The sequence below is a fragment of the Pelobates fuscus genome, chromosome 5 (assembly GCF_036172605.1).
Source record: "Pelobates fuscus isolate aPelFus1 chromosome 5, aPelFus1.pri, whole genome shotgun sequence".
Classification (NCBI taxonomy): domain Eukaryota; kingdom Metazoa; phylum Chordata; class Amphibia; order Anura; family Pelobatidae; genus Pelobates; species Pelobates fuscus.
The window spans coordinates 279,567,612-279,595,607 of record NC_086321.1 but is presented as its reverse complement, the minus strand read 5'-3'; the positions used below and the strand labels follow the sequence as shown (position 1 = coordinate 279,595,607).

Genomic DNA, 27,996 nt, shown 5'->3' with positions numbered 1-27,996 from the left:
ACTCATCGATCCTATGAAAGGGCCTTCTCATTATACAAGAGGTTCATATCTGAACATAACATAGTCAACATGTTTGAAATAACATCACTGGTAAGATTCACAACTTTTTGCTACCTTAAATTAAATTAAGACTATTTCACAATACTATCAAGTTATACCTGACCACCATATAACATCACATGTTCTCTGCTTTTCTGAACAATTCCAGTTTCCTATCATCCTATCTGACAAGACTATACTTAAAGGTATCCAAAAAGCCAGTGGCCCAACCATAAAACAAAGCCGTGCAGACCTCCTCCGGCCGATCCACGCGACCGCGCGGCACACTGAGGGAGACTCACCTCGCTTGATCCATGCAGACCTCCTTCTGCCGTGCGGTCTGACCGAACTGTGCGGCAGGACGTCTATATATAGATGTGGACATGATGTCACACCCACTCTTAAAGTGACCACGTCATCATTGCGATCCAAATCTGTTTTAGATCGCAGTGATGACGTGGACCTATCAGAACATAGGTAAGCCTATTTAAGGCTTGTTTTAGCCCCCATTCATTGCCCTATTGTGGTTTCTGTTAGATCCTCGTTTAGTGCTCCTAGAGATTCTCTTGTGATTTCCTGTGTTTGACCTCGGCTTCGTATTTGACTCGTGATTTCTGGTATCGGACTTCGGCTTTCGTATTTGACTCTTGATTTCTGCTATCCTGACCCTGCTTTGTCTTGACTCTGAGTATTTCTGCTATTCCTGTTCTTGTTTTATCTTGACCCTGTTTCTTGTTGTATTATGCGTTAAGTGTGGCCATTCTAAGGCTTGGTAATACGTCTTTCGGATCTACCTTTTGTGGGTTTACTCTTTCCTGCATATTGGGGTATGAATCCTGTGACAGTTATTAAGACAGCTATTTACCTGGCTTTTTATGGGTTTCTCAGGCCATGTGAATTTACTACCAATAACAGAAACAACTCCCAAATAGTCTTAAAAGATCCTATCTGGCCAAACATCAGGATCATTACATACTATTCCTACCTGTCACTAAAACTAGCCAACTGGGCCATCAAGTCAATATCCCATATTACCCTACTCACAATAAATGGTGACCTGTTAAAGTTTTGGATTCGTACCTTCTATCACTACCTCCACTACCATTACAACCTTTACTGTCATTACACAGCTCTATCCTGACGACCTCAACATTTATGTTATATGTACAGTTACTACTGATGAGACTAGGTGCGAACCCTAGTAAGTATTCCGGCCATTCTTTTAGGATAGGGGCGGCATCTACATAATCCAGCCAAGACATACCAGTGCATATCATTAAATCACTGGGTAGATGAAAATGCGGCAGGCTTTTGTAAATATGTCTTTGTAATGTAATATACACTGTATTATGTTCATTGTCTAAATAAATATACAGCATTTCATTTTCCTTTTTGCCCTCTTTTATTTTCAGGCCTACCACATCGTCGGTTCCGGCACACCACAATCGACTTTTTCTATAGCAGGTTTACGTCACAGCACATTCTTGTAATACCAATATCAATTTTGCCCCAAACACAAATGTTAAGACTTTGCCTGGGATTGTGGGAGAGGCTTTTATTACCTATGAAAGACACTCCCCCCTTTCCAACCCTACCGTAAATGGTCTGGTGATCTGTATGCCCCTCCATCCATACCCTCTATTCATTAATATTCTATAAGAGTGGGCCCTCTTTATTTTCAGACCTACCACATCGTCGGTTTCAGCACACCACAACTGACTTTTCCTATAGCAGGTTTACATGACAGCACATTCTTCTAATACCAATATCGATTTTGCCCCGAACACAAATATATATATATATATATATATATATATAAAAGAACTTGCAAAAACAGAATATTCAAGGATATAATCTTTCAATGTAGGGTAATAACTGCTTGATCCAAGGATAGATCTGACTGTCATTCTGGGGTTAAGAAGGAATTTTTTTCCTAGCTTGTTGCAAAATTGTGCTTTAAACTGGGTTTTTTGCCTTCTTTTGGATCAACAGCAAAAAACAAATGTGAGGAAGGCTGAACTTGATGGACGCAAGTCTCTTTTCAGCTATGTAACTATGTAACTATAAAAAAGAATCCTGCACTCCATATATCCCTAATATACTTGCCCGGTGCTTGTCAAGCAAAAATACAAAAAGAATAATCCAGATAGCACTTGTCTGTCACTTAACATGTCTTAAAATTAGGAAAATATAACCTCAGATGAACAGCACATGACATTGTTTGTGTGTTTGGGATCATTGTCTTCTTCCATGACCCAATTTCAGGCAAGCTGTAGTTGTCGGAATGACTACAATGTTCCCAGGTCCTGTGACTGCAAAAGAAGCCCAAATCATCACTCCACCACCGTGCTTGACAGTTGATATGAAGTGTTTGTGCTGATATGCTTTGTTTTGTTTGCATCAAATGTGGTGCTCTCATCTCTACTTTGGTGTCATCTGTCCAAAGGTTTGTGGTCTGTTCACATTGCAACTTTGCAAACCTAAGCCATGCTTCCATGTTCTTTTTAGAGAGAAGAGGATTTCTCCTGGCAGCCCTTCCAAACAAACCATATTTGTTCAGTCTAAATATACTATTAGTGGAGATGGATTGCGTAAGTTGGGTTTGTGACTGTTTGATGTGTGAGGGCACTTCTGATGTTGTATGTTTCTAGGGATGCTACCTATGGGGTTTGCACATGTTGGGCGGAGGCCGCTTGTAGAGTTGGAGGCTGTTTAAGGTTTCTGTGAATGGAGTTATTTGCTATGTAGTATGTGTGTGCATGGGAATTATGGCTATATGTAGATGGTAGCGAGAGAGTGTGTGTGTGTGTGTGTGTGTGTATATGAGCGATGTAGGATGTATGGGGGAAATGGGCTGAAGGGTGTGTCATTCTGTTGCCCTAATACAAGGTCACTTTCTCCCCATAACCTACTGACAGGGTAACCCAGGGGGACAGAGTAGGTGTGTAGAAGTTTTCTAGGCAGCTGAAGGTGGAAAGCTGATCATTCTCTGGGCAATTGTTGGTTTGCTATCTGATCTACCAGGCTACCGGCAGGACTGCTGGGGATCTTAGGGGAAAGTGTCAGAAGTCGCACTTTCCTGACGACATTGGAGGGCCAGCTCTGCCTCCACTTTGGAGCCATGCAGGGACTAGAGGAAGCTAGGGATGCAGCAGAGAATGAGGCAGGTTTTTAAAAATCCAAGTATCCAATTTGAATTTAGATTCAGATTGTTGTGCCCCCTGCTCTGGTGCTGTAAGGGACCTTATGGAAGTGGCATCCCTGTAATCACTCACACAACCCCAAGTAGTCATCAACCTCCTTCCATTCAGAATCCTTTTCCCATCTCCTTTCCTATGAACCACCATTGACTCTCCTTTATGCACACTCTACATATAGATGAAGGCTGAAATCTTATGAGAATTTAGAAACTGCCAGGGGCTGGAAAATCCCAACAATGAATGGAGGGATGGAGCATTTTAAGTAAACCAAAATATTTTTCTACCCCAAATTCCTTAGTTTGTAGAAACTTATAATTGTTTGTGTGTATGAGTATGTAACATAACTTCACAACAAAAACATTGACAGCAATGTGTCTTTAAATTACAATAAATGTGTTTAGAAATAATTATGTGGGAAAAAAATTAAATAAAAACAATAAAAATAAATGTCTTATTGTTCTAAAATATATTTTCATTTACAGTGAGTCATAAATACAACTAAAATATCTTGAAATAGCCCTGTCTCTGGTTTACACCTGCAGCTACATCTTCGAAACAGAAAGTGTCCCTGTTTGGTCATTTGATATTTTGGGAGGGATGTAATGCATTGCATTATCTGATGTATTGAACATATTACAAGATGATAAAATGATTATGGTATTTAGGATACAGATTACATTTTTAGAATGAAAAGTCAAAGAAAAACATTACAATTACATTCACACAGGGTTATTTACTAAAGTGAGAAATTAAAGTGAATTTTAAATTTAAGGCCAGAGTAGCAAACACAAAGCGTAACCTGCTCAGCTATTTTGATCTTAAATTTATAATTTACGTTTAATTCTTTAATACTTTGGTAATTAGTCTTCTGATGTTTTTTTTTTTTCAGCAAACATAATTTTATAATCAAAGTGTTTCTCTAGAACAAATATATAAATAATTATCTTGTTTTTAAGAATTTCATGTAATTAAATTGGCTCAGATAAGAGATGTGAATAGGAAAGGCTGCGCATGTATTTTCCCTACAGCGTTCATAGTACTTCTTCCCCAGGTGTTTCCAATCGCAAACATCTGCCCTGTTAAATAAATAAAGACAATAATAAGTTTGGTACCATAAAGCACAAGTTTGTCTAATACTTGAATCACACTAGATCGGAGTGCCCAAATGGTAGATCGCCAGATGTTTTAAAACTACAGCTTCCATGATGCTTTGTCATTCTAATGGAATTCTAAAGGAATTCAAAGCATCATGGGAGTTGTAGTTCTATGGCATCTGGGCATAATGTATGCAACATGCCAGTTTAACTTGAGTCCATTTCATTACTACTACTACTGAACACTACTGTAAATTAAATGCTGATATAACTCTCATGGAAAATGGTTTTATATATATATATATATATATATAATATATATTGAAATTATTGTATACCAAATAGATAGATTAGATATATAACTCTGTTTGATATACTGGTTTTGACATATAATAATTTCTTATTTGACTACTGTTGTAAAACTGGTAACTTTGTATACAGATAAATTATTATAATTATTTTCACATTACTTCAGGTAACAGTTGTTAATCTTTACAATAAAACTTGCGTACCAGGTGTATATCCACTGTAGTTAGGGAGCAGGCCACTGTCGGCTCTGTAAATAATTTTCCCTAGTCTTTTCTGAAGATAGACACTTGTCTTAGATGCATTCAATGAAGGTTCTTTTTCTTTAACTTTTTTCTCCAGACACGTCCTCATTTTTATATCTTCATAAGGAAGAGGACATGAGGAGGAAGCTCTCTATACAAAATGAAGGACAATAAATTAATACAATTATTTACAAGTACAACAACTTTGCGTTTGTGCATATATATCATTGTTGTGTTGATATTTATGTGCATTATAATTGCATTAACCCCTTAAGGACTGAGCCAAATGTACACGTTGTGAACAAAACAAAACGTAAACAAAACCTGGCATTTGCGCTAAATGTCTGTCCAACCGTAATTCACCTCTTTCATATTAAATGCACCCCCTTATTATATATAATTTTATTCAGGGGAAACAGGGCTTTCATTTAATATCAAATATTTAGCTATGAAACATAATTTAATGTGAAAAAAATGGGAGAAAATAAGATGTCATATGTCATAATACTGTTTGCTTTTACTGCAATAAAATACACAAATTTGTATTCAGCAAAGTCTCACGTGTAAAGCAGTACCCCCTATGTACAGGTTTTATGGTGTTTTGGGAAGTTACAGGGTCAAATATAGCACGTTACATTTGAAATTGAAATTCACCAGATTGGTTATGGGACTGTATAGTAGCCCAGGAATAAAATTTACACCCATAATGGCATACCATTTGCAATAGTAGACAACCCAAGGTATTGTAAATGGGGTATGTCCAGTCTTTTTTAGTAGCCATTTGGTCACAAACACTGGCCAAAGTTAGCCTTAGTATTTGTTTGTGTGTACAGGTTTTATGGTGTCTTGGAAAGGTATAGGGTTAAATATAGTGCTAGCAAATTAAATTCCCTTTACATTCGGCATGGGTTGTCAGGCAGGTCCTGCTAATTGTAATTAATTGAGATACCTAATTATGTAAAAATATTACATAAATATATATGTAGAATTAATATATGTATATGTATACGTATGTGTATATATATATATATATGTATAATAATTTTTATATTTTTATTTATACATAGGTATATATAAAGTGATATATACGTATATATTTATGTATATAGATATATATATCATTTCGTTCTACGTGTATTTTGATATAAATATATATATATTAATATCCCAATACAGTTAGAACGAAATAACACACATCTATATATTTTTTAATTATTTATTTTTAATTATTTTTTTAATTTTATTTTTTAAAGTTTTTACATATTTTTTTATATTATATATAAATATATATATAACAATAATTATATATATATTTAATCAGTATAAGTCTACGTGTAATTTGATATTAATATATATATATAATTATATATATATTAATAGTAAAATACACCTAGACAGTGTTTGTGTGTGTATGTATATGTGTATATATAAATATACACTTAGATCATATATATATATATATATGATCTAAGTATATATATATATTTTTTACACTTATTTTAACTTTCATTTATTTTATTTCCAGCCAGCAGGGGGACTACCTGTCATTACAGGCAGTCCCCCTGCTGGCAATGCAGCAGCCAGCTAACCTGGCCATGTGATTGTGAGGTCCTCGCAAGGACCTCACTTTCACATGGCCTGTGGGACCCCCAGGAGGACGATGTGCCGCGGGGGGTTCCCTGGGAGTCCCCCCAACCGCGATCGCCGGCGTGGGATCGTCAGCGACCGGGTAAGTTAAAAAAAAAACGGAGGGCTTACTATTACGCCTGGCGGCGTTTAGAGCCACTTAGAATAGGGTGTAATAGTACGCCCTCCGGCCTTAAGGAGTTAAGTATTGTTAAAGGTACACTATAGTCACCAGAACAACTACAGCTTAATGTAGTTGTTCTGGGGAGTATAATCAATCCCTTCAGGCATTTTCAGAGAAAAGGCAGTATTTACATTGCACTCTAAGGACACCTCCAGTCAGTGGCGTACACACAACCCATGGGGCCCCGGTGCGAAAACTGATCCGTGGGCCCCCCCCCGCGCGCGCGCTTACTCTGCGCGGGCTGGGGCCGCAACACATGGCGGCGGGCACCTGGTCGCAGGGCTGCGACCCCTGCGACCACGTTATGTACGCCAGTGCATGCATAAACACATACACTTAAAGGACCACTACAGACACCCAGATCACATCAGCTCAATGAAGTGGTCTGGGTGCCAGGTCTCTCTAGTTTTAACCCTGCAGCTGAAAACATAGCAGTTTCAGAGAAACTGCTATGTTTCACTGAGGGTTAATCCAGCCTCTAGAGGCTGTCTCATTGACAGCCGCTAGAGGATTTTCTGCGTTTCTCACTGTGAAAATCACAGTGAGAAGACGCTGAACGTCCATAGGAAAGCATTGAGTAATGATTTCCTATGGGCGGTTTGAATGCGCGCGTGGCTCTTGCCACGCATGCGCATTCGGAGCTGAGAGGCGGATCGGGGCGGAGAGATCCCCAGCGCCAAGGGAGTCCGGCGCTGGAGAAAGGTAAGTGCTTAAGACACACACGCACACATTAACTGACAGACACACACTCAGTGACAAACATACATACACACTCACTAACAGACGCACACAGACACACACTCTAACACTAACACGCACACTCCAACACACACTCTAATACTAACACACACACACACTCTAACACTAAGACAAACACTCTAACACTTACACACACACACTCTAACACACTCACACACACACTCACTAACATACACTCACACACTAACACACACTCACTAACATACACTCACACACACACACACTCTCACACACACACACACACACACTAACATACACTCACACATTAACTAACATACACTAACACACTCACACACACACTCACACTAACATACACTCACACTAACATACACTCACACTAACATACACTCACACTAACACACACACACACTAACGAACATACACTAACACACACTCACTAACACACACTCACTAACATACACTCACTAACATACACTCACTAACATAAACTCACACACTAACACACTCACACAAACATACACTCACTAACATACACTCACTAACATACACTCAATGACATACACTCACTAACATACTCACACTAACATACACTCACACTAACATACACTCACACTAACACACACTCACACTAACACACACTCACACTAACACTCACACTAACACACACTCACTAACATACACTCTCACACTAACACACACTCACACTAACACACACTCACTAACATACACTTTCACACACACACGTTTTTTTTTTTGGTTTTTTTTCTATTTAATCCCCCCAGCCTCCTTACCTGTGGGAGAGCTGAGGGGATTCCCTGGGGTCCAGTGGTGTCACCCGGCAGGCAGTCAGGCTGGCGGGCGCGCGAGGGAGCACTCTCCCCTGAGTGCTCCCTCTTCAGCTCCCTCGCGCGCCGCGTACTGATGCCGGAGCCGGAAGATGACGTCATCTTCCGGCTCCGGTTTCAGTGCGGTGCGCGAGGGAGCTGAAGAGGGAGCACTCAGGGGAGAGTGCTCCCTCGCGCGCCCGCCAGCCTGACTGCCCGCCGGGTGTAAGCAGGGCCAGCCTCGGGGGGCCCGGAGGTGGCCGGCTCCTGGGCCCCCCAGGAGAAGAGGCTGGCCCAGTGAGTACATACCTGGGTCGCAGGGCGGCCGGGCCCCCTGGTGGGCCGGGCCCGGTCGCAGCCGCGACCCCTGCGACCCCGGTATGTACGCCACTGCCTCCAGTGGCCACTTCTCAGATGGCCGCTGGAGGTGCTTCCTGGGGAAGTGCTACACAGTAGGCAGCACTGCCGTTTAGTGTCTTCATGCTCTGCAAGGAGACGCTGAATTTTTCTCATAGAGATGCATTGATTCAATGCATGTCTATGAGGAGGTGCTGATTGGCCCAAATGGTATTTGGCTCGTCTTCTTGCCAATGCGAAAAGCATTGGATTGGCTAAAAATCGTAAATTCTGATGATGTCACCAAGGAGGCAGCTCAAGAGCGGGGCCAGCGCCGTTGGACCCGCACCACGCTAGAAATAAGGTGAGTTTTAACCACTATGGTGGGGGGCAAGACAACTAAATGGTGGTTTGTTCCTGACCCTATAGTGTTCCTTTAATTGGAAACTGTAATCTTGCAGGATTTTAATATTTTATTCACTTGTGCCTATATTTAACAAATATGTATGTGCATGTTATGAAAAATAAAATTAAGTGTAAAAATCCTCACCTTGTTATCTTACAAATGGGCACTGCCATCCTAATTCCCTGTCAATCATTAGTATAAGCTCTGCTTTTTGCACCTGGCATTTACCATAGAGAAATCTTACAGAGAAACAAAAGTGAAACCGTTTCATTTTATCCTCTTCGTTAGCAATGGTTGCTCAGATTTTCCTTGTTGAACTTGTGACGTTAGCTAAATTTATAATTTGAACTTAAAAGAAAATGGAGGATAGCATGCAAAAAGTTTAATACAAATTATAGATGATTTTTAATGTTCCTTTCAATGGCATAAATCCAAGAGAAGTGACTGTTTCCCTTTAAAAATACTGAATAGTACAAAATGGTATATGCATTAAATGCCTGTGTTGCTGTAAATACAATTAAACTAAAAAAAATCTAGTTTCTGCTTTAGAGATAATTTCCTTAACCCCTTAACACCGCAGCCAAATGTACAAGTTGTGAACGAAACAAAATGTAAACAAAACCTGGCATTTGCGCTATATGTCTGTCAAACCGTAATTCACCTTTTTCATATTAAATGCACCCCCCCTTATTATATATCATTTTATTCAGGGGAAACAGGGCTTTCATTTAATATCAAATATTTAGCTATGAAACATAATTTAATATGAAAAAAATGGGAGAAAATAAGATTTTTTTTTTTTTCGTTCTACATGACATTTTAACTGTCAATGTCATAATACTGTTTGATTTTACTGCAATAAAATACACATATTTGTATTCAGCAAAGTCTCACGTGTAAAACAGTACCCCCTATGTACAGGTTTTATGGTGTTTTGGGAAGTTACAGGGTCAAATATAGCATGTTACATTTGAAATTGAAATTCGCCAGATTGGTTACGTTGCCTTTGAGACTGTATAGTAGCCCAGGAAATAAATTTACACCCATAATGGCATGCCATTTGCAATAGTAGACGACCCAAGGTATTGCAAATAAGCGATGTCCAGTCTTTTTTAGTAGCCATTTGGTCACAAACACTGGCCAAAGTTAGCGTTCGTATTTGTTTGTGTGTGAAAAATTCAAAAAAACGCCAATTTTGGCCAGTGTTTGTGACTAAGTGGCTACTAAAAAAGACTGGACATACCCCATTTGCAATACCTTTGGTTGTCTACTATTGCAAATGGTATGCCATCATAGGGGTAATTTTCATTCTTGGGCTACCATAGGGTCATAAAGGCAACGTAAGCAATCTGGCGAATTTTAATGTGAAAAAAATTAAACACAAGCCTTATATTTTACTCTGTAACTTTTGAAAACACCATAAAACCTGTACATGAGGGGTACTGTTGTACTCAGGAGACTTCGCTGAACACAAATATTTGTGTTTCAAAACAGTAAAAAGTATTGCAGCAATAATATCGTCCCTGTAAGTGCTGTTTGTGCGTGAAAAATGCAAAAAACTTCACTTTTACTGGCGATATCATGGTTGTAATACATTTTACTGTTTTGAAACACTAATATTTGTGTTCAGCGAAGTCTCCCGAGTAAAACAGTACCCCCCATGTACAGGTTTTATGGTGTCTTGGAAAGTTATAGGGTTAAATATAGTGCTAGCAAATTAAATTCCCTATACTTTCGGCATGGGTGGTCAGGCAGGTCCCGCTAATTGTAATTAATTAGGATACCTAATTATGTAAAATTATTACATAAATATATGTGTAGAATTAATATATGTATATATATACATATGTGTATATATACGTATATATATATATATATATATTTTTTTTTTATATTTTTATTTATATATAGGTATATATATAGTGATATATACGTATATATTTATGTATATAGATATATATATTATTTCGTTCTACGTGTATTTTGATATATATATATATATTAATATCACAATACAGTTAGAACGAAATAAAACACATCTATATATTTTTTAATATTTTATTTTTAATTATTTTTTTTATTTTATTTTTTTACGTATTTACATATTTATTTATTTTATATTATTTATAAATATATATATAACAATAATTATATATATATATTTAATCAGTATCAGTCTACGTGTAATTTGATATTAATATATATATATAATTATGTATATATTAATATTAAAATACACCTAGACGGTGTATGTGTGTGTATGTATATGTGTATATATATACTTAGATCATATATATATAATATATATATATATGATCTAAGTATAAATTTTTTTTTTTACACTTATTTAACTTAATTTTATTTTATTTTCAGCCAGCAGGGGGACCAACTGTCATTACAGTTGGTCCCCCTGCTGGCAATGCCTGAGCCAGCTATACCGGCCATGTGATTGTGAGGTCCTCGCAAGGACCTCACTCTCACATGACCGGGAGGGACCGGAGGAGGCAGATCTGCCTCGGGGGGGCTCCCTGGGAGTCCCCCCAACCGCGATCGCCGGCGTGGGACCACCGGCGACCGGGTAAGTTAAAAAAAAACGGCGGGCGTATATTTACGTCCTGCGGCGTTTAGAGCCGCTTTTAAAAGGACGTAAATATACGTCCGCCGGACTTAAGGGGTTAAAGGACCACTATAGTGCCAGGAAAACAAACTAGTTTTCCTGGCTGTATAGGGTCTTTAGATCCCCCCCCCACCCTCAGGGTCCCACTCCCGCCAGGCTGAAGGGGGAGGAAGGGGTTAAACGCTTACCTTTCTCCAGCGTCGGGCTCCCTCTCCATGTTTGTCCCTTTGGGCGGTTCTGGTTACGTGATTCACATCAGTGGCCCACCCTTTTACCTGTCCACTGAAATTCAGCTTCACTGGACCCAGCTGTTATGGGGTATGGATTTACTTGAAATATGATAGCGAATGAGTGTGTGGGAAAAAATGTGTAGCTTCGTCACTGGCCAAGAGGGAGCGCTTTCTATGCGAAATTATGCATTTGATGCCCATTGTAAGCATTTATAAAGTGAATGCATGGATTGCTCAATGGTATTATATATAAAGCTGACAGATTTTACTGCTTATTGACATGCTATACCAAATTGAGGTATCTGCTGCTCATTGGCATGTATGTATGTCCCTATACTTTTGTCCCTGTCCCCCCTAAATGTGAATACTGGAGACACCAGTGATCCAGTCTAGTTTAGCTGTATATTTTAACTACAATCATTCTAAGTGAGATCAAACACATACACATGACTCTAGACTCTGCTGTACTCTTTGCTGTATTCATGCATGCCAATATAAATGCCTCAATGTATTGAGGCATGTATATATATAACACACAATCTACTGACAAGTGGCAGTATTAACCCTTAACCCCACACTGTAAAATTATATACCAATATAAACTGTGCCTATTAAAGGGTGACAATATTAAACCGATCAAATTGGATGTTATACGCAAAATCTTTAGACTTCAGTGTAGATGAGGGTTTCTTATATGCAGATACATAATGTACAAGGAACTAATTTAATTCAGTGTAATGAAGTACCTGTTCACATATCCCATTGCTCCTTGAATCCCATTGCTCCAGCCCATGTCTTTCAGATCCATATCTGTTTGTATCAGATGGTGTCCATTGTAGGGGCTTATTTAATTCATGTTTTGTTTCCTCCACTGTGTGAATTGCAGACGACATGCGTGGGTTTCCATCATAGGTATGTTTCATTTGTGTAAAATCATGCAGAAATCCTTGAAAGTAGAAAAAAATAAGTTATATTTGTCTGTTACCATGTTGTTTGCTAGCTGAACTCAGCAGTCCAGTTCTTCACCTCCACACGTTACAGTCACCTTCAACTTCCAGTTCACAGCCCCTCTCCATGTTACTGGTACATCCCTCTGTCCCTTCTCTTTTCCATTCAATTTAAATAATCATGTTCCCATAATCATTGCAGATCACAGAATATTTCTTTTTCAGGGTCACTTTTTTATTTCCCCTTTGTCCTAAGACACCCTTGCCCTCTACTTCATCTACTTTTCTGTTTTTCACATTCTCAATGCTTTCTTTCTACTTTTTGACTGCCCTTGCCCCCTTCTTCTTCAGACTCTTCTTTCTGCATTTATTTTTCCGATCTCACTTGTACTACTTGGCCTCTACTGCTTCCAAAGTTCTTTTCAACCCTACCTGACTCTTTCTATATTATGCCTTACATCATATTTTCTATCTTTTTCTCTACAGTCCACCCATAGTCTAGCTTTTTCTGTCTTGTCTTTTCAAACCTTCTCCATCTATTGCAGCTTCTACTGATCCTCACGCACCATTAAACAAAGTCTCTTCATGGCCTTGCTCCATACTATTAATTATTTCAAATCTAAACTTGAAAAGTCTATACCCACCATATTATATAAAGACACAAAAATATTACATCTATTTTGACCATACCATTTTTAAGATTCACATTTTCCACGTATCTCTGGAATGGTTTCTTCTGAAGATCACCAAAATCTCTTCTTTTCGATTGGGCAGAGAGGGATGAATGTCTATCATCCCACGTTGTAAAAGATAACCTATGTCCTTTTTTTAAGCCCGGTTCATAGTCAAGATACCTTAAAGTAGCGTTGCCATAAATCTTTCCAATATCACTTCTTAGTTTTGGCACGTAACTTGTATAACTGAAATAGAATTAGAATGGACTATTGTATCACTTGGAAAAGCATGCCACAAGCACAGACATGTTTAGATTTTATACTTCAAAGCAATGTATCCTGAGCTTAAAGGACTACTAAAGATTTAGGAATACATTACCATTACTCCCTCGCCATGCTGCGGTTACTTTGCCTCCTCTGCTAAGATTATCATACTTTACTATCTCAGCCAATCCAAAGCTTCCTCGTAGAGAAGCATTGATAGGCTAGAAATGGTGTGTGGCAAAAGGCGTACTGCTTGAATTACTGAGTTTCACTCTGTTATGGAGGATAGGATAGTAGGGCAATGATTTAGGATGGTGCCTCTATTAAGGGCCTACTGGCAGGCGGAGATGCTAAAAGGAAAGGGAAAAATAGTATCTTCTTATAAATAAAAAGTGGGTGCCAATTATCAAAAAACGACTCCAACATTAGGCAGTATTTTATGCAATCATTGCTCCAGAAAATATTCTGCCATGAACTTGCTGTACTGTAGCAGGAGCACTAACCAATGTCCTGTCATATGAAGTTGCAAAATTACTTAACAATTACATAATACAAGGCAGTTAACAAAACCCAATTGAAAGCATACTCCAAGCACCATAACCACTGTAGCTGTTATAATGCCAGGTGTGCCCTGGCACCACGTCATTCTAAGTTTACCAATACCAGCACCCACTAATTAAGCCAGAGTAGGAGCTTCCATTAGGGCAGGGCTAGCTTATTGGCTGAGATTGAAAGATGACTGCTAAGCTATAAGCAAAGTCCTGCACTGCTAGACTTAGTTTAGCAAGGGAGTTGGAAGTTCTCTGTTTCTTCTAGTGGAGGTGGGATGAAGTCAAACTGTTCTACAACAGCTCGAATACATACATTAGTGAGGCGCCAGTGGACTCCTCCACATGCTGTAGTGGTTACGTTGGTTGGAGTGTTCCTTTAATATGGTTTTAGTTTATGTACATACAAAACAGCAAGACACATTTGCCACCAATGGAACATTACCCAAGAAAGTGGAGTGCATTGATACCACATACTGTTATTTACAGATTTATTAATATCATGTGTTACTAGTATATGGAGTATTTTTTATTTTTTATTTTGCCCGTGATATGTATTCTTTTGCGGTTGTTTCTCTTTAGACACTGGTTTGACTGTATTTCCATTATGACAGGATATCAAATTGAGCTGTCCAAACAGTTGCATCAATTTATCCTTCTGTAATGTGTTATCCTTGTCTGTTTATAATGTATATGTTACTGATCTGGTTACAAACAAGAGATTTTAATTGGTATCAAAAATACTTATTCATTTTTTTATTTTTTTTAATACTTTTTCTTTTGATTTTCCATCCAATATTATATCTCAACCTAGATTTTCTGAATATAGATAAATCCAGTTTAGATGGAAAGCAATCCCTTTTATGCAATTATGTGCAGATGTTAGAGGCAAACTCTAGTCTAGACACTATAACCATTTTATATCGTTGAAAAGGTTATAGAGCCCTGGCTGTCCCTCCATTGAATGTTAAACGATTTTCAAGCAAAATACAAGTGAAAGAGTATGCTTGGTCGCCTACAGGAAATATGGCTAATGCAGAAGTGACACAATTTACTAGTCATACCAATTCATACCAGCAATGCAGGGCTGGTACGAGACTATTTTGCACCTTAGGCAAGACCAGCTACCATGGGGCCCCCCATAAAAAACAAACATTTCCAACTTTGTGTGTCTTTTTTCCCTCCCAGCTCCTTTGCATGTCTCTTTTCCCCCTTTTCTCAGCTCCTCTGTGTGTCTCTTCCCACAGCCCCTGTGTGTGTCTCTTTCTCTACCCAGCCCCTGTGTATTCTTTGTCTTCTCCATCCACTCTGTGTTTTTCTTTGTCCTTTGTAGCCCCTCTGTGTGTCTTTGTCCTCCTCAGCCCCTCTGTGTTTCTCTCTCTCCCCAGCCCCTATGTGTCCCTTTGTCCTCCCCAGCCTTGCTCTGTGTCCCTTTGTCCTCCGAAGCCCCTCTCTGTCTCTGTGTCCTTCCCAGCCATTCTGTGTGTCTCTTTGTCCACCTAGCACCTCTGTGTATATTTATGTTCCACAACCCATTTGCATGTCTCTTTTTCCCCTTCCTCAGGCCCTCTGTGTGTCTCTTTGTCATCCCTCAGCCATCTGTGTGTTTTTTTGCACCTCTTCCCCCCTCAGTGCCTCTCTTCCACCCCAGCCATCTGTGTGCCTCCCACCAGCCCTCTATGTGTCTCTCTCCCCCCAGCCCTCTGTATGCCTCTCCATGTGTCTCATTAACCCCCCAGCTCTGTCATGTGTTTCTTTTACTCCTAAGCCCCTACATGTGTCTTAGTAACCTCTCAGCCCATCCATGTGTCTCATTAACTTCCACCCAGCACCTCCGTGTGTCCCATTAATCTCCTACGCCCTAGGTGGTCGTGCCTGCCCTACAGCAATGATCATTGTGATAGAATGAAAGTGGTCAACAACACTTTCAGCCAATCACTGTCGTCCATTGACACTCAAGCTATGGTTTCCTTGTTAGCCTTGTGAGCACAGTAAAGGCAGCTGGAGACTCTCAGTAAAAAAAAGTTTAACATTGAACCAAAGGACAACACCAGAGGACCCCATTAAAACCAATTCGATGAGAAAACAGTTCGAGTGCTTACAGTGTTATATGTACAGTCAAAAAAGAATGATGGGATAAATAAATCAATAGAGAACAAATTAAAATTAAACATAAAAATCAGCTGTGCATTCAGGTCAGCATAAAGTAGTTAAACTCTTCACTACCAAAACAATGTATAAACTTTTTTTATTATTATTATTATTTGCTTTGCATAACAAAATTTAGTCTGTAAAGCCTAATTTACCTGTACATATAAACTTCAGGAAAGATTGCTAGCTTGTAGAGAAACAAAAGTATTTGCAAGCTATAAAATACTGTGTACTGTATAAAGTTATTTATCACCTCAATATTTCTATAAAAGAATAAATTAATAAAAATGTAAAATAAAAATGTAATTATGTAAACTTGGATACCTATATCTCCTAGGTACACACCCCATGTTTAAAAAAAAAAAATGATGCTAATATTTTTAAAAAACTACATTTGCTTGGTAGTGAAAGGGTTAATCAATGTCTTCACGTGTGTATTTTTCCAATAGCTAGAGAGAGGATCAAAATGTATAAAGACAAATGGCTTTCTTCATTAAACTTTGAATTATCCTAACCTGAAATAAGAACGACAACATTTGGACTAAAATAAAAGATTTACAGGGTTATTTACGAAAGTGAGAATTCAAAGTAAATTTAAAATTTAATTCCAGAGCAGCAAAACTGAAAGCATTTCTGGTTAAGAAACATTATACAGTTTGGCTATATTGGCTTTAAATTTGAAATTCTCTTTGAATCTCACTTTGGTGAATAACTAACCCTGTAAGAATAAAACTTCATCTCTTCTTTAGTCGTCACATATCGATTTCAGTCTAAATTTTGCTACAAGATTTCAGCTTTTGCTACAATGCAGAGTTTACTGACTAAACCTCAAAAATAATTACTTGCATTCAAATATTTCAGAGGTCAAAAAAATAGTTGTTTTTTTTTTGTTTTTTTTTAAATCCCATATAGTCTATTCACAAAACAGGCAATTGTGACACATTGTTAACCAGTATGCAAGATATTAACCAAAGCAGAAAATAAAAAATAAATAAAAAAAGAGCTGGGGATACATTTGAATCTACATTTTGAACGTTAGATTTAATTAGTCACAGCTCACTGATGAATGAACAGCCCCCAGAGCTTTTTAACATCCAACTGTACTGACCTTAGGATTTCCTAAAATAATGGACTATTTTTAACATCAGAATGTAACTGCTATACAGCACTGTATTCACATATATTACATTTAAACAATACATGAGAAACAGAAAATCAACTTACCCTGGGGTGTATTTTGGATCATAGGTGGTAAACATAGATTCAGGTAATTGTGGGAGAACAGCAGGCATTTTCTCTTACCATGTAGATAAGATAATTTTGTATTGATTGTAGTCTCCAGTCCCTTGCTTAGTAACAGTAATCTGAGTCACTCAGGAAGGTGTTATCACAACCAGTGTCAAACTCTACTGAATAATATGTTTGAGTGCAGTTAGATCCATAATAAGAGGCTTTCTATGGAAACCATCACATTCTCTCAAATGACACTGTAGTTTTTAATATCCAGAAACTGTATGCTATTATTTATAAAATAATGGATGCACAAACAGGCAAAATGCACAGGAAACTGTTTAACTCGCACTAGTCCATATTTATTTGTATTTCGTTTTGCATGTTTACACGAATCTCATACAAACAAATTATGTTTGTTTTGAGACTGCAGTTGCTATAGAAACTAATTCATTAGGAAACTAGCTCAAGTAGCTCCCTCTAGTGTCTTACTGTGTTTATTGCATTTTCCGATATAGCACTAAACACTTTTTATTTTTAAATAAATAAATATAAATATATATATATATACACACTTGCAAGGCTTATGAGGCTTTATGATGTTAATGGATGCCTAATTTCATAGACAGAAGTCAAGCAAAGACTCCATAGCATTATTTGACAAAGATTAAAAGAAGATGCTAGTGTTATATTTAATATGATTATGGTAAGACATCCCATCATTCACACACATGTACTCAGAGGCATTAGGGACAGGCAGAAGCAATAATTACTTTATGGAGTATGGGATTCATAACACATTGACCCAATATTTAACAACCTTCATGTCGCACTTACCTAGCTTACTGTCAATATTTGGAAACCTTTATGAGGCTCACATCATGTAGCAACGTCATACCATGTCCCATATTGTTGTAGATAGACCTCACTCTCTGTAATACTTGCCTTAGTCCTGCATTAGTTGATCAGCTCCATATGACTCAGGACTAGGGCTTAACTTGATTATGACATTGAATATCTGATATCTAGATCCCTGATTTGACTTTGTATTTGACTCCTATGATGATCTTGACTGTCTCTAGTTTATGCTATTTACATGCTGGTGTCATGGTCTTAAGCAGGTCAGGTAAGAGACTTTGGCCAGGGTTGATGTTTGGTTATTTATTGGTAACTTTATATATGGTAACTCACAATATAGTATAGCTACCAAGCCGAAGTGGAAGGATGAACTTCTATAGAGGAAGTGAAAGACACTAGATAGATAAATAGGGGCTGATCCAGGAGCCTCAGTGTGTGGAGGGCTTAGCTCCAAAGGTGCCAAACGCCACTCTCCCTATGGCAGGGAACTAACCCTTTAAAAAAATCAATATAAACTATGAAGGACTAAAATGGTCCTAAATGGGAGAGTGACAAAAAAAAATAGAAAAGGAAGCCCTACTTTTAATAATTCTAAGGATAAACAGATAACGTTAAGATTGAGGGAGTGACAAAAATATATACTGCCGGTGGACTAAGTATAAAAAAGGTTCCAGACACAATACCACTCAACAGATATTTAGAGCAATCCGAACCTAAACTAAGCACTGTCCCAGTAGATATACATAAATTAGAAATATCCAGAGGTAAAAGGTATAGTGGAGGAGCCAAGCCCCAAAAATACAATCACTGTAACTCCAAAGAGTCCGACCCTGTATCACCTTGGCACCGTGGACTAGCCACTAATGCCTACCTGGACCACTCTCCCTTCCAAGTATAGAATTAAAATGTAACTTGAAGTAAACGAGTGCATATTAGTGCTACCAAGTGAAGGAGTGAAAACAAAAAAAAGAATAGCTCGACGCACGTTTCGGCATGTCAGCACGTCGTCATCAGGAGAAATGCTGACACGCCGAAACGCGCGTCAAGCTACTCTTTTTTTGTACCACAAATTCCTACACTGCAGAAAACCGTAGAAATACTCTGAGTTCATAGGGGTACCACACCCCGACTTGGTCTGTAAATTTAGTAAAATTTTTCCCTGTTCTCTTACTTCACTCTTTTATCTCTTTTTTACATCATCGTCTAAAGATGTTGATACCCTCTGATTTGTTTATATGTTATGACTCCAATGCACAAGGTACATTATTGTATGACCCAAACAGCATTCCATGCCATGGACCAGCCTCAAATTGCATGTTATAAAATATACTGTTACTTCTTACAATGTTAACACTTCATGTTGTATGCTTATCTATTTTGTGTGAAACTTAAACAAAACACCTTAAATAAAGAATAAAAAATAAATAAAAAAAAGAAGAGCTGTCTTGTTGCACGGGCATACTGGGCAGTTGTCTGGGGGGCCCACAAGCATAGAAGCCCCATACTTTTTAGTATATTATTCCAAGAGATTTATTAAGAACCTTCAAACCCACTTTATTAAAATGTTCAGGTGGACTTATCACTTCAGTATCAGCTTTTATCTCTATATGAGATCTTGCTGTTGTGGATACATTTCTTTACCTTGATGAAAACCATGTACACATACCAATTGCACATTAGCAAGACAAAATTAACATACTTAATTTTGGAAGCCGTAAAGCTGTAATAAAGTTCTTCTCATTTTTAGTAGTCCATGTCAGTTGCCTCCCCATGCCAACTACTAAACCTGTGTGTGGATTAATATCTGCTGTACAGCCTGTTTTTTAATGTTTAAACACTGATATTGTTGGAGGTACCAATAAATATAAATGTATCGATAATTTAAATTTTTATTCCTGTGAGTGGTTCTGTAGGCAAGGGCACAGTGCAGTGCTTTGCCTGAGGGGCTTTAATGCTGTTAAGATGACACTGGTTAAAAGCTATTGCTACTATTATTTATACTCATCAGTTTTAAGTGCCTAAGTAGTTCTCCCATTTTTCAATTAAATTGTCTTTGGTAAACCGATGATAGATAGCTACACATTATATTTGTTTTGAATATGTTTATTAGAGTCGCAGAAAAGCGTTGGCAGACATTTTACTAATTGGTAAATTTTAACATTTGGTTGCCTGCGCAGAGGCATATAAGTCAGAGTAAACATGCAGTAAAGTAAATCTGATGCACCTAGGCTTTGCGAGATTCAATTATACATGGGTATTCGACAGGTATATTAACGCTCCATATAGGCTTTTTAGTCATCTGAGCATTACCTATGTCTAACTACGCGCGCGATAGCGCTTTCAGCATGGGTAGACTTATACGCATTCATATAAACTTGCAATTGAGTTGATTAAGTATGCATATACTTTGCGAGATAAGCTCACGCGGTTAGAATGGGATACAGTGATCAGGCAGTGTAAGGCAGCAACATATCTGAGCTATTGGCCTTTTAACAGCACCTAATAAGGTCCTGGCACGTTGGTCTGTATCATAACACCTGTTTGGTTCTGCCCTGGCTAAGCCTCATTAAAAACTCAGTAAACAAAAATAAACTAGAAAAGGAATTAAATAAAGGTAAGCCTTAATTTGCATCCGAAAGTTATTGTATAGCATGTATCAACCATATGCTCTCTATATAAGCTCAGATAACCATTTAAACGTGTAATACGGTAATCGTATATAACAGAAGCATTATATTAGTCTAGCATCTATTAACATTTTTGCAGCAGCTAGGCAATGACAATGTAGGAATGCCATAAAATGAGTGTGCAATCATTTATGAAGTTACGGAAGCAGTTTATATGCTTAACTGGCCATCTAATATTCCCTGAATTCTTGCAGGACCTGTATATTGATGCTAACTGCGTAAAAAGTAAATGCATGCATGGAAGTAATAAAGTAAAGAAAAAAAGAAAAAATGTGAACTATAGAACGGCAGGGTGGCCCTGCCAGACCGTTATGCCGTCTAACTGGGTCAGCTCAATATGTAGACTGGAGTCACTTCACTGGAGGGGGCGTTATAGCGCCCAGCGTGCGGGGGCCATCCCGCCCGGAATCATCAGCCTCCCGACCACCCCTACAGACTTCCTAGTGATATGGCTTCTGCTTGCGTTGAGGCAAGGTATGTATTTGTAGGCTGCTCTCCGACTTAGCTTCACCACTAGTCCACACAAGGTATGCTTGTTCATGCTGGGCCAGTTACTCACATCCAAGTCCCCCAGACATCCCCAATATGGCGAACCCCCCAGTCCTCCCCCCCCCTCAAGGCATACCCCCGAATCAGCCGAAAGCTCAGTCGCGCTGTGGGCACTCAGACACCGTAGCAGTCCGGCGGTCTCCCCCCCTGTAGAGTCCGCAGGACCCCCGTCTCCTGCACCTCCCCAGCTGCATCGGAGCCCCCCTGGAGCTCCAGCTCCGGTATGCCTCGCCCACCTCCGGTCTCATGCTTAGTGCCGGCGCGCACGCGCCCGGCCACCGGTCTGCCGGGGGGCCAGTGCATCCCAGCTCCACAGGGCTCACAGAGGTAGGGGCATGTTCTCCCAGACCACCACCTAATCCAGGGACCGGGGCCGGCTCCATGCCGATCAGTTTGCCACCCGGGGGAGTCCAGCCGCGGGGTCCACCACCTCGGGGGCCGAGGTGTCTCAGCGTGGGTCTCTGGCATTTGTAAGCGTGGCACGCCATGTGGCTGTGTCGGTATGAGTAGTCCGGCGGACATTTTAACCCCGCGCGGGCAGGCGCCATGCGCCGGGTAATCCAGTCTCCGAAGCTTGATTTCCTGGGCCGGGATCACCCCCCCGCCAGGGGGGGGGGGGAGCAGGGCCGGGCCGGGACCCCCGTCCTTTGTTCTTTTATCGCGTGTTTCGGTCTTCGCTTGTCCCAGGCCTCAGGGGTTTTCCTCGCCCAGTTTGGGCTGCCAGCGTGGCAAATGGCATGTCTCTTTGCTCCTGGGCATGTCCCCACAGAGTTATCCATCTTTTCATCAGGTTCTGGTGGGTTCTCATTTCGTTTATTAATGTTTTAAGCAGCTAATAGCCGGAGCTCGTGAAGATGGCTGCCGCTCGGCTCGGCAGCCCGGCCCCGCCCCCCCACATTATATTTGTAGACACCATCACATTTGTACTACCGTATTTTTCCATGTATAAGACTATGTTTTTTTCAAAAAATATTTAGTATAAAATTGGGGGTCGTCTTCTACACGAAATGTCACTTAAGGGAATAAAAAAAAAAAACACTTGTGCGCGGGGCACAAGATGGCGCCTAACGCGTTTCATTGTGACCCGGCCCACACATATACTGGGCCTCCCTCCTGCTAATCCATTTCTGAATGCTATGGCAAGGAGGAAGAGGTCCATATACGCGTGGGAGCTGCAGCAGACATCAGCACTTACCACCAATGGAGCTCCAGAGACATGCCGCACCACAAAAAGAGCAGCCATATTAAGGTTTGCTCCACCTCAGGTGGAGGAAATGGGGATCACGGAGCAGAGGGAATAATGCTGTGATGTCCCAGCATGACCTCATACCACCTGCTGTATTGGGGGAGCTTTAGTCTCCCAGCATGCACTATGGAGACATTAACTTCACAGAGTACTGTAGCACAGGGGAGGAATGAGAATTAGAAGTGTGCTGTTCTCCTCCTCAGAAGTCACCTCTAAAATATCATAGTTCTTCTATTTGATGTTTAAAATGCAGATTTCTTAATTTTGGGTTTAAAAAATAGGAGATGTCTTATACATGGGGCGTCTTATAAACGATAAACGGAATAATATGGCAATTCGTGATTCTACAAGTATGCATATGCTTAAATGCAGATATCTAAAACAGCACAAAGATGTACAATCACCGTTTTTGTTAATATATGTATGTTATAGCAGTGCAGTAAATTGTGTATTTCCTCCATAAGGGAGTGTTTTTTTAAATATTCACCTGCTTATATTGACATTTGTCAATGCCTATTATGATGGGTAAGTGTTAGGATTTCTTTTGGCCCCTCCTTAGTAATTAAAGTGTTTAACCCCTTCACTACCAAGCAGTTTCAGCATGCATACATAGTACATTATTTAATGGGGGGAAAAAATAACATTTTACCTAAACAGAAAATTAAAAAAAACAAATGTACCAAATAATGAAGTTACATACTATATTAGAAAATTGTTGTACATCAATAACATTTCTCAATATGTAACATAGACTTTTGTCCCCACATAGACAATAATCTTTTTCTATATCTCTCTATATATTTAATCGATCGATAAATTGACATAAATGTACACGTGCATACAAACATTCTTTCTTTCTTATGCAGCTCTTTCCCTCACACAATTTTCATTCCCCTCAACTGCCACATAATATATTCTCTTCACTTTCCACAATCCATTTACCCATGCAACCTCCTCTACCCACCCCCCACTAATTCCTCTGTCCATCCCACAAACCTTTATAGTCATCCCGCCTCATAACCCCAGGTAGGTAACTCTACCACTCCATCTGTCAGTCCATACCCCCTCTACCATGCTGTACTCCCCTCTGCCCCTACATACCATCTCTGCCACTCCCTATTCTCTGCCACTCAATTGCCCATCTGTCAGGTGTGATTTTCACATTTACATTCCGTCACCTCCATATCAATACTTCCTTATTCACCCAATTAGGTTTCTGAATGTGGTAAGAACGTATCCTATTGGTCAAGTGGTGCCACGGATTGAGGGTTTCATAAGGGATTTGCGAGAGTGCAGCTTTATTGTTTGCAACTACAGGAGAAAAGATTTGCAGCTAGGTTCTTCATATTTCAGCTTACCAACCCGGGCAGTAAATTTACAAAACTCAGTAACATCACGCAGAGCGTATCTGATTGTGTGTGTGATTGTGTACACAATAAACAAATCTAGGAAATTGAAATCAAACATTTTTGGGGTGTGGCTATCTATTATAAGAGCGCACTATAAACAGGGCTCATAAGCTTTGAATCATTGCCCTGTTGTGGGTCAAAGTTACCTTGTTCCCTCTAGTGAGTTTTTTGGTTTGATATATTTGGTATTTTGACTTTGGCTTTTTATTGACTACTCTGTGTTCTCCTTCCCTGTGACTCGTACTGTACTAGTTTTTCCAGTTTTCTGGCTTCCTTGACCTTGGCTCGTCCCTAATAATTCTCTGTCCTTGCTAACGTTAGTCCGGCCACTCTAAGATCTGGTAGATTCTTCTTTGCACTCTGCGTATTGGATTCCTGTGTTGTTCCGAAAAACAGCACAGCACCAGTTCTTCTGCATACAACAGTCAGAAGCCCATATTACCGCTGCTCCCAGTGCCACTGTGCTGCAACCACTGACTCTCGCTCTGACTCAATCTCGTTTGAAATTGTGCAAATGGTGTATATGGTGAGTACGAAATGGGTGCATTTTTCTGCGAGTCATGAATGTACAAGTCTCAAACTAAAGGAGTTAAGAAGGGGTCCACACATCCACACTACATTTGGATATACTTCTGTTAATAAAGGAGAACTATTACTTATCTAAAATTTACACAACTTCATAAAACAAATCCACATTAACTTATGTTAAAGAAATTTCACAAGATGCCCCCCCCCCCTTCTTTTTAGATTTTTATTAAAAACGATGCAAATCACATCATACTACTGTTCAGACAAGGTAAAATGAAAATGAAAAGGAGTAATAGAAACACTATTTCACTTCTCATCTCTGTATGCTTTTTCAGTCAGCCTCAAGAGACATTCCTCTATTGCTGAAAGTCTTCATAGAGATAGATCACTAGAGGGCAGGCCTTAGCTATATTAAGATTGTCCAAAGACTTATGTTCTGTCAAAATGATCACTGAATACTTCCACACAATTCTCAAAATGCATATTTTTTTAAACATTTCTTTTTCATTTAATTTTCATTTTGCATGTATGTCACATGTGTACTTAAATGTCTAATTTTAAGTATGTATGAGTTGTAGATACTTTTCTAGATTAATTGCTAGCAGAAAACTATTTTGAGGTGAACTTCCACTTGAAGGGTGACATCCATGACCACTTCTGTTTTATGAAGTGTCTATGAAGGAAGGAATCTAGCTCGAAATACTGCACAATCATTTATTTTTACTTTTGTCCTGGGGCAAGTTACCTCCCCAGCACACGTGACTTTGCAGAGCAGATGACTGGTGCTTAACACCAGAATTCATTAATACACACTAGGTTTTGATTATTTCCACAGCTTTTATTCAGATAAGTTATACTCCTGACCAAAGAGCACTTGGTTACCCCCATAGAGGAATCAGAAATAGTCCCTGTCTCAGAGTCGTGACCCATTGCCCCAGATATGTATGTTCCCTGGTGTCCAGCTTTTGGGAACACCAGGGAAATGTAACCCACAAACCGTTGCCATGATTTTGTTGCATGTAAAATGAAATGATCAAGTTTATGGCTATACAATGAGCTTTAGGAAAGTGCATTTTTCTTGAATGCTTTGAAAACAAGGTTTCAATGTTCTCATCATCAAGGCTACCAATGTGCAAAACTCATAGACATACCATCTGCTGTCTAAAAAGGCAACTGGTTTAATTTCCTCTAGAACTACTTAAAAAGACTCAGACTGCCATAAAGATCATACTAATTAAATGTAAACAAGCTATGACCTTAAAAGCATCCAGAAGGTTTATGATTCAGGTCCACCTCCTGAATCATAAGGATATTTTTGTAAATGTCAACTTTAAAACATGTTACGTCATTAAAGTGACAATAGTGTTGCCAAATTAAAAAAAAGTGCTGTGACACTTTTGTGCATTATCCTGTGATTCTATCAACATTAGTACCAGGTACACTGCTGTACTCATTGCCGTAATGATACAGGCAGCAACAAGTATCCCTGTAGTTGTAGGTGTAGCTATGGCCAAGAATTAAGACTATAGGACCTGTAGCAAGGGACAAGGAAGGGCTAGCAACTTTTGACCTGAAGACAAGTACAGAATACTTTAGAAATGACCAGTTAATTAGTTATATAGTTGTCTAGGTTGACAGTGAATCCCATTCATTCAAAAGAAGGCAAAAAAAAAAAAAAAAATCTGAAAAAAACAATTGTAGTCATTTCCAATTATGCCATTATGCCACAAAAAGTGGAAACAAAATCTTGACTCCATATTGGCAATCAAATTTCTCATTGGATCAACAACCTGCTTACACACATGCCAATTATATCCTTGAATATTTACGAAAAAAAGTATTTTTTTTTATTTATCTATAGAATCTTTAGATAGAGAAATCCACATCTTTATTGATCTTACTGTAAAGAACCCTTTCCTCTGTTGTAAGTGAAAATGCCTTTATCAGTGACCTCTTGTCTGTTGTACATTCCTGCTAATGAACAGGTTAGCACATAGCGGTTTGTACTGATCCTGTAAATATTTGTAAATTGCTATCATATCCCCTCTGAGGCAACTTTTTTCTAAATAAATCAATCCCAAATTTTTAGCCTTTCCTCCTAACTAATGTTTGCCATTCCCCTTACTAGTTTTGCACCTCACCATTGCACTTTTTATAGTTCTGCGATATCCTTCTTTAAAACTAATGCCTAAATTGCACTGCATATTCATGGTGGTGTCTTATCATTGATTTGAAACTGCTTTTGGAAGCAAGATCAGCTCAAGAACTGTGTTCCTTCGTGAAATAGGTTTCCATGGCCAAGTAGCTGTACAGAAGCCTGACATTAATATGCACAATGCCAAACATTGGCTGGAGTGGTTTAAAGCAAGTTGTCACTGGATGCTTGAGCAGCACTCTTCATTACCTGGCAATCTGATGGAAAAATTATGATATGATTCATCAATTTTGATGCATCTGCATCAATTCAGCCATGATCCGAGGATCCTCGTTCTAATTTAGTGGCAACTGCACCAATCCAGACACTATCTCAGGACCCATGCAGCTGTTTTAATTTTGAAACTATGTTTGGGTACAGAGTCATTTTCACTAAGTTGAGGTTGCATCATTTGGACACCAACTAACTGTAAATGCTGCAAGCCGCGACCTAGTGAAAATTACACTGTGTCCAAACTGGTATAATTGTGGTTTCTGCATTGACGTACCTTTTTATATCTTTTTATTATCTGCATCCTGACTGACGCAGTGCGCATGCTTCAATTACTCAAAAGTGACGCAAGGGCCTGGGCCTACATTAACTTGTGCTATCTCTGGACCAGTGTCCTTTCATGGTTTCTGATTTGTAAGCATGTTTTGCTACTGTTCCTTATCTCTGTTACTGACTCTGATATTGTCAGGCATTCTACCTGCTTACCTGACTGCTCGGCTCCGGGTGCCATGATCCCCTCCGGCATTCCGTCTGAATATGTATATCTTTGCGAACCGAATGCGGAATTTGGTAGACCAAATTCAGTGCATATAAATGACGTCAGAGGTCAGATTAGTAAGGTCAAGTACCTTCCACAAATAGTGGTCAATTCC

The 27,996-nt window shown here is 39.2% G+C and overlaps 1 protein-coding gene across 1 annotated transcript; it reads right to left on the bottom strand.

Annotated features, from left to right (window-relative positions):
* Positions 1 to 3,684: 3,684 nt before the first annotated feature.
* LOC134612834 (uncharacterized) lies at positions 3,685 to 18,012 on the bottom strand. The gene is made up of 5 exons (XM_063457280.1): positions 17,636 to 18,012; positions 13,465 to 13,694; positions 12,574 to 12,773; positions 4,846 to 5,035; positions 3,685 to 4,315 (listed from the first exon to the last, which is right to left on the bottom strand). The coding sequence occupies exons 1-5, from the start codon at positions 17,701 to 17,703 to the stop codon at positions 4,218 to 4,220; spliced, it is 786 nt and encodes a 261-aa protein (XP_063313350.1). The 5' UTR covers positions 17,704 to 18,012; the 3' UTR covers positions 3,685 to 4,217.
* Positions 18,013 to 27,996: the final 9,984 nt, after the last annotated feature.